The 12,863-nt window shown below is 37.2% G+C and overlaps 1 protein-coding gene across 1 annotated transcript in view; it reads right to left on the bottom strand.

The window, feature by feature from the left end:
• Positions 1–1,009: 1,009 nt before the first annotated feature.
• SUCLG1 (succinate-CoA ligase GDP/ADP-forming subunit alpha) overlaps positions 1,010–12,863 on the bottom strand; it is a gene marked incomplete at its 5' end in the record, with an annotated part of 29,262 nt that continues 17,408 nt past the window's right edge. The window contains 6 exons of the mRNA XM_084235458.1: positions 1,010–1,215; positions 2,711–2,899; positions 9,270–9,421; positions 11,107–11,190; positions 12,340–12,397; positions 12,543–12,755. Coding sequence (XP_084091584.1) covers positions 1,189–1,215; positions 2,711–2,899; positions 9,270–9,421; positions 11,107–11,190; positions 12,340–12,397; positions 12,543–12,755 — 723 coding nt within the window. The 3' untranslated portion in view covers positions 1,010–1,188. The remainder of the gene's footprint in view (positions 1,216–2,710; positions 2,900–9,269; positions 9,422–11,106; positions 11,191–12,339; positions 12,398–12,542; positions 12,756–12,863) is intronic.

Genomic DNA, 12,863 nt, shown 5'->3' with positions numbered 1-12,863 from the left:
GCAGGAATTAAAGTCTCCTTGATGCAAAGGTGATGACATGTCCCTGGGCCCGGGTGGAATGCTTGGACTGTGAATCCCTCTCCTGACACCTTTTCTTTAAACCTGCAGCAGCCTGGACATGGTTCCCCAGCCTCCCAAAACCGCCGTTAGCCCCTCCCAGGGCTCATTGGTCTAAAGCACTGTGCTCTTCACCTCCTCCAAATTTGCACTCATCTCGTCCCTGGAGACTTATCCCTCTTTTGTGCATGACTGGTACCTCTAGCCTTCAGGGCCCAGCTAACATCCCCTCCCCAGGGACACCTCCCCAAACTTTTTTTCAGGGGCTTCTCCTTCAGGTTGTATTTTGAAGCTCTTATTTGGCCAGTTAGACAATTTGAGAATATTTTGTCTCTCTCCAGAAGGTAAACTCCTGAAGACAGATGGCATCTGTCTTTTGTGACAATTATCCATTGGGATTGCTGCTTGTTAACAAGTCTCTTTTAAACAAAAGTGGAGCAGTGACCACTTTCCTGCAGTGACTGTGGTAGACCTCAGGCAAAGAAATGGGGTTCTAGATGGGGAAGAGGAGAGCCATCTGCACAACCACAGAAAAATGCACCATTATTGAAGGCCCTCCATATCCCAATTAGGAAAAAACAGAAACATAGATGTGTTTCTGCCTGCAATCTTGATGATGATGATGATGACGACAGTGATAATGGTGGTGGCACTGACAATTAAATTGCCTTAAGTGTCAGAGATACTTAATATTTACCCCTAATTTTCAACACTCACCTGCAAGATGATAAATATTATATATACATATGAGAAAACTATGATTCAAGAGACTTAGAGTCGCTCTCTGTCTGAGACAATGGCACATTGAATTTTTTTATAGCCTCATTCTCTCAAGTCAGAGTGTTCTCTACTGAGCTCATTCAAACACACGTGTGCACACATGTACTCTCCATTTTTCCCATTCCCCCCATTTTCTATAATGGAATAATAAAGTCTCCAAACTGTGTTCAAGCCAAATGATAGATTTATTGGCTATCTCCGTATACAAGGAGGTGAAAACGGTTCTCAATGTCCTAAAATCCGAAAGTCAGGTGCACAGGCTGACAACAGAGGACATCAGATGCAAACTGCTGCTGGTTCCCATTCCACGATACATCATTCCATACATTTAGGGAACTTGCAGTTTTTCTTTCACAGCAGCTTCCTCTTTTCAAACTCCTTTGGAAATAGAAGTGAGGGAGAGGAGATAAAAGACAAAAGATCCAAATTATATTCATAGGCAAAGTGATTGTTACCTCTTATCCTTAGGATCCTCTGAACAACCAAAAATTACAGAAGTAAAATGTACCAGAATGAAAGTGCTTGAACACAAAATAACAGCTTTCAAATCAATCTCTGGCCATTTGAATTTCACTTAAGTTAAATGCAGAGCTGTAACTTTATGTCTCCTAAATGCAAAAGCTCTGAGGCTTTGAATTATATTTTTTGTATACTGAAGTATTAACAATAGGAGTTTGACAAACCTGATTGTGATAGCCAATGCTTTAATGCTGTACATGAACACCAGCCTTTTTAATAAGGCAATGGAAGATTTGCTTAGTTTCTAAGAGAATAAAACTAAATACAGATTCACTTAAGATCTGAAAAAAATGTCAAGAACCTTAGAAATATATGAAAAGGAAACAATATGGAATTAACATTTCTCTACCTGTAACAATTAGAATACAACATGTGTAGATGCCTGCTGCCACTTACTGGACAAAAATGGTAACACATATCTCCAATGTGATTAAGAATTTGCTTCTGCCCTTCCCCTCTTTTAAATAAATTCACCTTTCCACACTCACTAACCACCCAGGCTTCTTTCAAACACTATGGCCAACTTTCATATTCCAAAAACAGGATCAAAGAATCGATAAAACAAGGATCCATTTTATTTTTCTTAAGTCAAGGGCAAGAAAATAGAGTCAAAACACCATTCCCTCCTGGAAATGCAATGTGTGCCTCTTTTCAGCATTCTTAAAAAAGTTCCTTTGCTTCTTGTTTGCTTTTTTGTGAAGGCTATCACCATGATAAAAAATAAAGAGAGTGCTAAATGATTACAAAATGATCACAGAAAATACTATGTCATTTTGAAAATTTTAAACATGGTGTACCACTGAAGAGAAAAGATGGTTAAAAAGTTGATCTTCCAACCTACAAATAACAATGTTCGCAAGACAGGCAGAGCCAGAAACCAAAGGCTGAACCTACCCTGCCTGCTTCCTTAAATATCTCTTCACCCCAACTACCTCTTCATCTAGTTTCCATTTCCTGGTACTCAGCTGTCAATCCCTCTACCTGGAAACAGAAACCTACTGGATCAGGATAGCTACATCCCAAAAACCCTCCACAGAAAAAACAAAAGCTAATGAATGGAATTCATGGCATTTATGAATTCCAAAACACTTTCTTTATATCACATCTTGCCACTCACAAAAGAGCAAATACCAATATTTATAAAAACAAAGTTTTTAATCAGAACGTTAATCCTGGTCATGTCCAAATAGACATTAGAGTGATAGTCAAGTTGCTACAGATTGTTAAGCTGCACACAAAAAAAGAAAAGAAGAGATAAGACCCAGAAGACAAGGTCACGATTTCTAGGTACCCAGTGTGGTCCACAGTTTAAGGCCTGTAACTTCAGGGCATTCAGGCCACTGGCATAGCTCACCTTGTAGAGGGTGGTTCCCAGTTGCGCAGGAGACATGCTGACTATAACTCCTGCATTCTGAAGGGCAGATATCTTCTCTTTAGCACCACCTTTTCCTCCAGCAATAATTGCCCCTGCATGTCCCATTCTCCTACCAGGAGGAGCCGTTAAACCAGCAATGAAGGACACCACAGGTTTCGCTTTGGGACCCTGCAAAGTGATATTTTAAATGTATTAATGAAAAAATTGATCAAAACTGGACTTCAGATTTATGACTCTGTCAGTAAACAGCAAAATGGATTTGTCAGGACCTATCATTCATCCTCACTAAGAAAACCAACACGAATATTAAACTACTGAAACCAATGCATTCTCCTTTAAGATCACTCACATTATTATATAAACACATGTAAATCATTCTGAGTAAATTTTTTCTAATCTGTTTAGATATTAAACTTTAACTTCACTGGCACAAGCTGTTTTATAAATACATACGTAACTCAGTTTGAAAAAAAAAGACACTTGAACATTTCACGTGACTTACAATAATAATGAATCAAGACACAAAAACAGCTTTTATTATTTCAATCTGATTTTATGTCTTAATTGACTATTATGTCATTTAAGTAAATTTACTAAAAGATAAGGTGGAAAGGTATACTGGAAAGGAGTCACCAGACTTGACTTCCTACTGACAAAAGCTGCATTACTTTGGACAAGGCATGTCACCTTTCTAGACATCTGTCTGCATCCTCCTCTATGAAATAAAATGGCTAAATCAGTTTGATGGCCACGGATCCTTTCTCTTCTGAAATTCTATAAAATCTAAGAAAGAAGATCAGGCCTGGTTTTATTCAACAACAGTGCATTCTAATGTGCAACCTCTAAGTTCACAGCAGCACTGTGCTAGATTCTGAGGTTGACATAAAACCCATACACAGGAAATAAGAAGCCTATAATTTAGAATTACAGTTGAAAAAATAACCAATATATTTTAAATATATTTTTATGAATATATAATATAAAAATGTCAATCAGTTAAAAGAGGCCATAAAGGAATAAATGAATATATGCTAAATTTCACAAACACCACATTCATAACAGGAGTCAAGAGGCAACAGAGGATCCAGGTAAAAGAAAAAGAGAGAGGCCTGCACAGGGCAGCACCAGAGCACAGGTGGAATCTGTGGGCCTTCATCCAGGTATTATCAATATCTAGTCCTCTCAAGCAGTTGTTCACAAATCATTTGGAACCCCTTCCTTATACTTAAAAATTGTCAAGGATCCCAAAGAACTTTTGTTTTTAATAATTTTATCTGCTATTTACTCTATAAAAAAAGCAACGAAATTTTATAAATATTTACTAATTTATTCAAAACAATATTCTAGTGAGACATTATTTTATAGTTTTGCAACTAGACTAAATGAAAAGTAAATGAATTCTAACTGCTTTTACATTCAATCTATTGCAACATGTTATTCTGGCTGAAGTACAAGAAGAAAATTTAGCCTCACACACATATATAGTTGGAAAAGTATTTTAGTAGCCTGTCAGATAATTGTGGCTATTCTTCTTTGATACAACACAAACCTCCTCAAGCACTAACTTCTTAAAGTTTAAATGCAATGCTAGAATGTGAAACCACAACAAAGAACCTCTTGTCCTTTGTTAGTTTAAAATCCATTGATCTATTTTTTACTTTGAAAGGATCTTTTAAGTGATGATTTTATAACACGCATGGTCAGAGAGAAAATATAGGTTCTCTGAGTTATATTGCTCTTCCAAATGCTGACACATGGCAACATTCAGTTTCAACAAGTCACATTCATCAGTATCACCACCATTCTCATTAGGAGGTCTAGGGTGGGAAGTTGGTAAGTAAACAACAGATAGAAGCTCAATTGTATCACTGGCAACAAATACCATGAGTTGTTTCTCCTTAATATGGTAGGCGCACTCAATGCATTTTTTTAAAAAGGACTGTCAAATACCAAAGTCTGAAAGACCAGTTTGTCGGTTATTCTTTCAAGCAAAACTGGTGTTCCATGAAAAAAGCTGCTAACTCAGCTAATTGGAAAAGTGCTTTACTTCCCATTTCAAGACAAAATACTAACTCAAGGTCAAATTAATAATTTTCACTGTTTCATCAAGGACATTCTTAAATGAATTTGACTTTATTTTTTTTAACTGCAAGTGCATGGCAGTGAATAATTACTAGCACAGTTTGCCTCCAATGCCCCTACCCACGCTAGGGTAGCCGCAGGTCAGGTTCTGCATAGTCTGACACTGCTTGCCCCAGCCTCACCTCCCATTATTCTTTCCTGCTCTTTATCTTCCAGTAATTCCAGGCTGCTCTGCCTCTATTCCTCTGCTGAGAAGTTCTCCACTCTCCTCAAATATCTGGCAAATTCCTACTTAACTTTCAAGTGTTCTCTTCTCTCAAGCATTTCTGACTCATCCTCTCAATCTCCGCAAATGCCCAAATAGCTGATCATCTTCTGTTCAGCAGTCTCTGTGTTTTTAACACATTTCTACTATTACACTCAGTATAGTAACTGTAACTTATTTCCTACTAGTTCTCCCTCATAAACGATTAATCCCCTAAACACAGGGACTATGGTCTCACTTACTTCTCTATGCCCAGAAGCTACTATAGCAGAAAATGAAAGACTCCACAAGTCATTTATTCATTCATTGTGGGCTCTGTGGAGGATATTAGCATCTCATATTTGAGTGACACAAATTTCCACTTGATCCCTCTGTCCCCATATTCAAACACTGGGAATACTGCACTAGAAAGAGACAAGAGTAGGATGTAGCTATTAACAAAGAAAAGTCACTTGAAATTTTTAAGTAGAGAAAAACACAATTGAAAGATTATAGGGAAGACCATTCAATCTTAAAAACTGGATATATAAATGATGAGAAATATGAAAGCCTAAAAACAGAAAGATCAGTTAGGATGACATCGAACACATGCCCAAGACTACCGACTCTTGTCCTTAGTTCACACAATAGGGAAGTCGGGTATACCAAGTTATGAATCCCATCCCTGGTTCACGTGCTATATACATAAGATTGTCAGGTTATTAACCTCTCTGTTCCACTTTCCTCATTCACAAAAGAAGAACACAGGGCTTCCCCAGTGGCGCAGCGGTTGAATGCTGGGTTGCGAAGCTGCCCGCAGCCTCTGCAGCGCTGGTTCGATCCCCGGCTGCTCCCCGGCCACCAGAGGAGGGTCCCACATGGTGCGCAGACCTCTCCTGCCGCCCGCTGCTCCCCTCAGCAGTGTACTTCGGTCCTTCTGCCTGCACTGCTCCCTGCTCTGACTCTGGTGAATTCTCTCACCCTCCCGCACTTCTGACTATACCCAGTGCTTGTATGTATAAATAAATAAATAAATCTTAAAAAAAAAAAAAAGAACATAAACATCTTACTCAAAAGTCAAGATAAAGATTAAACAACACTACTTTTGCAAATAATTATGGCCATTGTAATGATCATATTAATAGTTATAGCAACAAATAACATTACTAAGCATTCACTCTATATTGTTGTATATAATATATATGTCAAACTAAACTGTTCTATACAGAATCTCCTAACACAGTAGGTCCTCAATAAGAATTAGTGCATAAGAACTAACCAGGAATAGGAAAGCATGTACCAAGTGAAGCAATATGTCCACTTAGCTTTCTAAGCTATTCAAAATATAGGTCCAGAAGTCAGATTTTACATAAATTTAAAACATTACAACTCTTGTGAAATTTTTTCAAGAGACTCTAATAACATTTTACTCCAATCTACTTATTTTTTCATTATCCAACATTTACTGGTAACTACTGTACCAGGATACTTAGCATTAAGGCTACAATTCCCAGTTGTCCATAATATAGTCTAGAATGAGGCAAGATTATTAAACATGGCTTGCAGAAGGAACAAGCAAAAGAAAATAATAAAAACTTCATTCAGAAGGGTCATGAATCTGAAAAGGAACATCAGAATAGCATGTGAAAGAATGGAATACTATGCCAAATCTGGCCTTTAGTCTGGAATAAGAGACTAATGAAATAATGGAAAACTGTGATGGTTCAAAACTAGGGGACATAAGGCTCCACTGTCTGTGTTTCAGGAGGACAGATAATTTGGGCAGCTATATGCAGGATGACTGAGAGAGACCGGGAGTGGGTGGAGGGAAAGGAGTAGAGCTATCCAGATGAAATTACTGACATGGTCCAGGTGAGATAATTGAGGCCCTGAACTAGGGACACCAAAGACAATGTTCTGAATCTCAACACACTATTGAGATCTCAGAAACAGAAATACACCACTGAGATCTCACAAACAGAGCTGGTAACTGAGTGAAAACAAGGGGTGAAAGAGAAATAAAAGATGGCCCTGAGATTTCTGCCTTAGAAATTGCATGAGTGTGACATTGTTTATATATAATAATCATTCACACTTGGGGAAAAGGCTCAGAAAGTAAATCCATGGAAGGAGAAGGAGAAAAACCAAGAGAATGGAGAGGATAAAGAATAAATCAAGGTCAGCAATGATCTCTGTAAAAGCAAAGTCAGGAGAGTAAGATTCAACAGCAGCAGCAGTTGAACAGCTCAGTAAGAGAACATATTATGTGCCTGGTGTTGGATGTTACTAAGTAACTTAAACTTCATAGATCTTACAGTGCTAAGAGGTAGACACTATTTTGCTAATGTATAAACTGAGGCATGATGAAGTTAAGTAACATGCCCAGGGTTATACAACTTCTAAGTGGCAGACAGAAGCCAGACTGCTGAAAATGAGAGCATGAATAAAAAGCAAGGAAAACTATCCAGAGAGCAAGGGGAACACGGAGTTACATCTTGCATGGCAATCAGAGTTTAAGATCACCACAGAAGAAAATCAAGTACAGCTAACCCTTGCACAAAGTAGGGGTTAAGTGTGCAAGCTCCTACCAGAGTTGAAAATCCACTGCACAATTGAAAGTCCAAATATAACTTCTGACTCCCCCAAAACTTTACTAATAACCTGCAGTCAACCAGAAGTAATGTCAATACATAACTAATACAAATTTTGTATATTATATATTGTATTCTTACAAGACAAGCTAGGGGAAAAAATCAAGAGAACCACAAAGGAGAAAATATATATTTACAGTATTAAACTGTATTTATCGACACTATAAGTTTACACTGTTTATAAAAAAAGTCCACTAAAAGTGCACCCATGCAGTTCAAACCCATGGTGCTCTAGAGTCCACTACATATTCAAAATAGCACTTGAAAATTCCTTAAATCACATATAAATATGCACTATTTGTGTGTATCACCCTATAGGTGATATCACTGGTTTCCTTAACTCTCAATATTCATTATTTTTCCTTTAATCTCAATACTCATTATTTTTCTGTAGAATTTAATTCTTTCACTCTCAATTTCACAATTACAGAAAGAAAGTTATCTCCATTCTCTTGCCTGGTCTTCTGAAAGTGCTTCATTTCTTCACTCATTTGTCTGTATCAGGGAAATCACAGAAATCATCTACATGTTCTCCCCCAAGTCTTGCCACACATTTTCTCAGTGGGGGCTATGAGCACCAAGATGCTTCAGTTATTACTATACTCTCTCTCCATCACCCCAGGAACAAAGCTCAATTCCCCTAAGCTAAATGCCACCATTCCACACTACTCTTTACATTTAATTCTAAAGGAGAAGCAACAGGGAAAGCCTTCATAGGATTTGGGTAATAATAAAGCTTTTCTAATTGACTTTTTTTTTTTTTATAGAGGCATGTTTTTTATTTATTTATTTTATTTGTTTGTTTGTTTTGTTTATACATGCACTGGGTACAGAAGCGCGGGAGGGTGAGAGAATTCACCAGAGCCAGAGTGGGGAGCAGAGCAGGCAGAAGGACTGAAGTACACTGCTGAGGGGAACAGCGGGCGGCAGGAGAGGTCTGCGCGCCATGTGGGATCCTCCTCCGGTGGCTGGGGAGCAGCCAGGGATCGAACCGGCACCGCAGAGGCCGCGGGCAGCTTCGCAACCCAGTGCTCAACCGCTACGCCACCGGGGAGGCCCTCTAATTGACTTTTGAAGGGAAGTGCTACTCTATACAGAAAGACTGCAGCTAGAGGGCGGTGAGATTCTGAAAAAGAGTATAAAAAGGATAGGATCTTTTGTTGGTCAACCTTAAAAAGAGCAAGAACACTTATTTCCCCTCAGATCAGGAAGAACAGACAAGTGAACATGTAAATGCAGGTCAAGTGAGGGCTTTTCAAGCTGATGGCACAAATGTTATCTGTTCACTAGGAGGCAACTTACCTCCCACAAACCTGTGGGGTGATGTCATTAAGAAGGATCTAAGCAGAGAACAGACTGTGATAAAGGGGCAAGAGAAGCAATCCAGAAAGAGTATCAAGTTTTCTGAATGGCCAGTATAGAAGGCCTAAAATTAAAGAAGTTTAATTTTATCTTTATGTTTTCTTGAAAAATTAATCCTTGAAAAAATAAATTACCACTAAAACAAGCCCGTGCTATTATTTAAGAGCAAAGTGCTATATTTTTCTAAACCCAAACTTACTGAATTATGTTGCTTCAAAAACTCTGCCGCGTTTTCTTCTGCATTACCACCAATTTCACCAATCAGTACGATGCCTTCAGTGGCTGGATCATTCAGGAAGATTTCAAGACAGTCAATAAAATCTGTTCCATTGAAAGGATCACCTCCAATGCCTGAAAAAAAGTCAAAAACTATGAACACAGCAGGTAATTTGAAGATGGACCACAAAAGTTAAGTCAAGAAATATTTCAAATTGGTTTCTTATTTTACCTACCCCTTCTCACCAGTATATTTAAATATATCCAAACTCATGCATTTAACATCTATCACAAATGCTACTTTACTTCTGCTTACATTTCATGAATGATAAATGGGGGCTGGCTTGATATTGACAAAGACAACCTGCTTTGTATTTTAGCTCCTTTATCAATTCTCATCCTCCAACAAATAAGTGCCAGATAACTTGTCTTTAAAATAAGCATTTTTTAAAAATGTGTATGGCTATTACATGGGAGAATGTCTTCTCTGATTAAACATTTAACAAATTTCTTTGCACAAAGTTACTATTTAATGAGGCATGATGCAGAGAAACCACTCACAAATTTTAAAACACTAATCCAGGAATTCCAAGGGACATCACCCAGTGAGGGTGTTTTGACACTTCTTCCTTTAGATCCAGAGGGGGTAGATCTTTAGACAGTGACTATACATAGAGGCCTCTACTACAAGTTATTATGATGTTTAAGAACAAGTACTTGGACAGGATAAAGTATTTGTTGCCTACCAACTGCTGCCACTCTTTTTCAATTTTTAAATTGTAAACATACTGAAGGCAGAGTTGATTTTCAATGCAATTCTGAAGAATGAAGCAGAAGAAAGGAAGTGGCATTTCCCAAATGTGAGATGTATCAAGTTTTAGGCTTCATACAGAAGACTTGCCATTTTCTAATTTTTCCAACCTACTTGCTTTAAATTATTTTAAACTAACAAAAAACAGAACTGGAGAATATGGAATTATTACAACTCTACTTTAAAACACATTCTTATTCTTTATCACACTAAGTTACTTTGTATTTAAGGCTGAACTGTGCACATAATAAAGTTTCATTAATGTTTCCAATACTGACTGTTTGGATTTAAGGATTTTGGATTTTTCAGGGCTATATTTTGTAATTTTTAATTATAAAAAATTATTTTTAAAAGAGCTTTTAAAAGGTATTCCCCAAATCTGAAGGAGTATTTATAAAAATGAGAAATCCACCTACCCTTTGGCAACAAATACCAAACTTAGTTTACAGTGTAAAAACACATTTTAAATTTTAAAAGTGGGAGGCAGTATAATTTGGCAAAATAAAAATAGGTTCTGGGAAGCTCAACCTCCTAACCTAGGTTGTGATCACCAATAAAGCGATAATTGTAAAACTTTTTATCCCAGAAGCACCTTAGAAAGTTGCCTTAAGAATAACAAATACAAAGAATTCAGTAACTGTGAAACACTGAATGGTAGCTTTTAATGATTTATAAAAAAAAGCAATTATAGTAATAAAAGCCTTAATATAAATTTCTTCGGTGCAAGCAAAATAAGTGGTATTTTCAGGCATCATGAGTCTCTGGACCCACATATCTGAGGATGTTTGTTCCTTCCTCAACATGAAAGTCAAACCTTGGAGCATGAACCTTGAAAATATATAGAAATTCACACTTAAGCAAATTAAATTTCAGGTCATAATATCTTTTAAATAAAATGACATCAAAACCCCTTGTAAATAAAAAAAAAAACTACAAACAATAACTATTATACTCATTCAATGAAGATACTGCATTCTAACAAACAGACTTTTTAGCAAAAATCCCTCACCAACACACAAAGTCTGCCCCAATCCAACTTGTGTCGTTTGGTGGACTGCTTCATAAGTCAGGGTGCCAGATCTGGACACAATACCTTAAAAGAAGACAAATTTAAAAATTTAGCTTGTGTTCATATGATAGATCATCATATGGTAAACTAAATTAGAAAAACAAATATACGTAAAATCTATCCCACAATTTGTCATCCAAATAAGTTTCAAACAATAAAATAAGAAAAAAGGTTTTAAATCAGAGCAGGGAGGTTTTAAAAGTTAGACATAGGAGAGAGCATATTATTAATGAGGGTTTTTCCATATACATAAAAGGAGTGCGACAAAGACCTAAGTTACCTCTTCTAAGACCCTGTTTAGGGTGGCGGAACATAATGGATTAGACTTACAGATACCCAGCTATTAGACCACTAAAACCTTTAGTCTACAATACCAGCATTAGTTACATTAGCTACCTTCCTTCCTCACAACTGTTTTTCTAATAATTTTCAAACAATATGTAGACTTCAAAGCCAATATAAAGAAAACTGGGGAGTAAGGCCAAACTTCCTCTGGGTTTAAATATGGAGGTTTCTCAAAATATATTACCATATATCTACCATAATCCAGCAATTCCACTACTAGGTATCTGCTCAAAGAATACAAAGCACTAACTTGAAAGGATTCATGCACTCTTACGTTCTGCAGCATTATTTACAATAGCCAAATTACGGCTGCCCATTAGCAGAGCAGTAGATTAAGAAGATATGATATATATTTGCAGTGGAATACTATGGAGCTATAAAAAAGATGAACCATTGCCATTTGCAACAACATGGATGAAACTGAAGGGTATGATACTAAGCAAAATAAGTCAGAAGGAAAAAGACAAATACCAGATGGTTTCACTTTTACACAGAATATACAGAAACAGGGTCAGAGAAAACCAAAAAACAACCAACCCTACAAATTTGACTGTAGAATTGAGCAGTAGTAGAGGGGAAGACTGGTAAGCAAAGTATGGAGGTTGCCCAATGGACACTGGAGGAGGACTACAGGTGCCTTAGCAGTGGGTGTGGTATAGTAACATACATCTAAAAAGGTAAGGTCCTTTGTATCACAGACAGTGCTGTAAACCAATGTTACAATTAAAAACAAGTTAATTATTAAATTTGATTTACACAATCACAAATTCTCTAAGTTTTGAACTTAAGGGGAATGAAATTTTTTTAATCTACAAGAAACATACTCACCAATTCTACCTTTCTTGTGAATATGGCCAGGCATGATGCCAATTTTGCATTCTCCAGGCTGAAAAGGAAAGTAAATCACAGTTTCAGAAAAGTACCTATGAGTATAACTCATAGGTCATATACACAAGTATATTTGGACTGATCCAAAGCTAGTTAGTCTATGAGAGGCTTAACCTTGTCTCACTTTTATTATTTACACTCACATTGATGATTCCAGGGCAGTTTGGCCCAATCAGTCTTGTCTTTCCCTGGCGCAGCAGTTTGTGCTTAACTCGTACCATGTCCTGCTGAGGGATACCTTCAGTAATGCACACAACCAAGGGCATTTCTGCCTCAATGGCTTCATCAATGGCAGCAGCAGCAAAAGGAGGAGGAACATAAATGACAGTAGCTGTTGCTCCTGTCTGTTCTTTGGCCTGAAACATTAACCAGGAAGCACATTATTATTAGTTAAGTTATATACATTTTCAATACCATGATTTTAATGTCTTGGGTCAGGAAAGGACACTACCTGTAGGTATTAG

This window comes from Talpa europaea (assembly GCF_964194135.1).
Source record: "Talpa europaea genome assembly, chromosome: 6".
Classification (NCBI taxonomy): Eukaryota; Metazoa; Chordata; class Mammalia; order Eulipotyphla; family Talpidae; genus Talpa; species Talpa europaea.
Note: the sequence above shows the minus strand (reverse complement) of the source record. Positions and strands in the feature narration are given on the sequence as shown.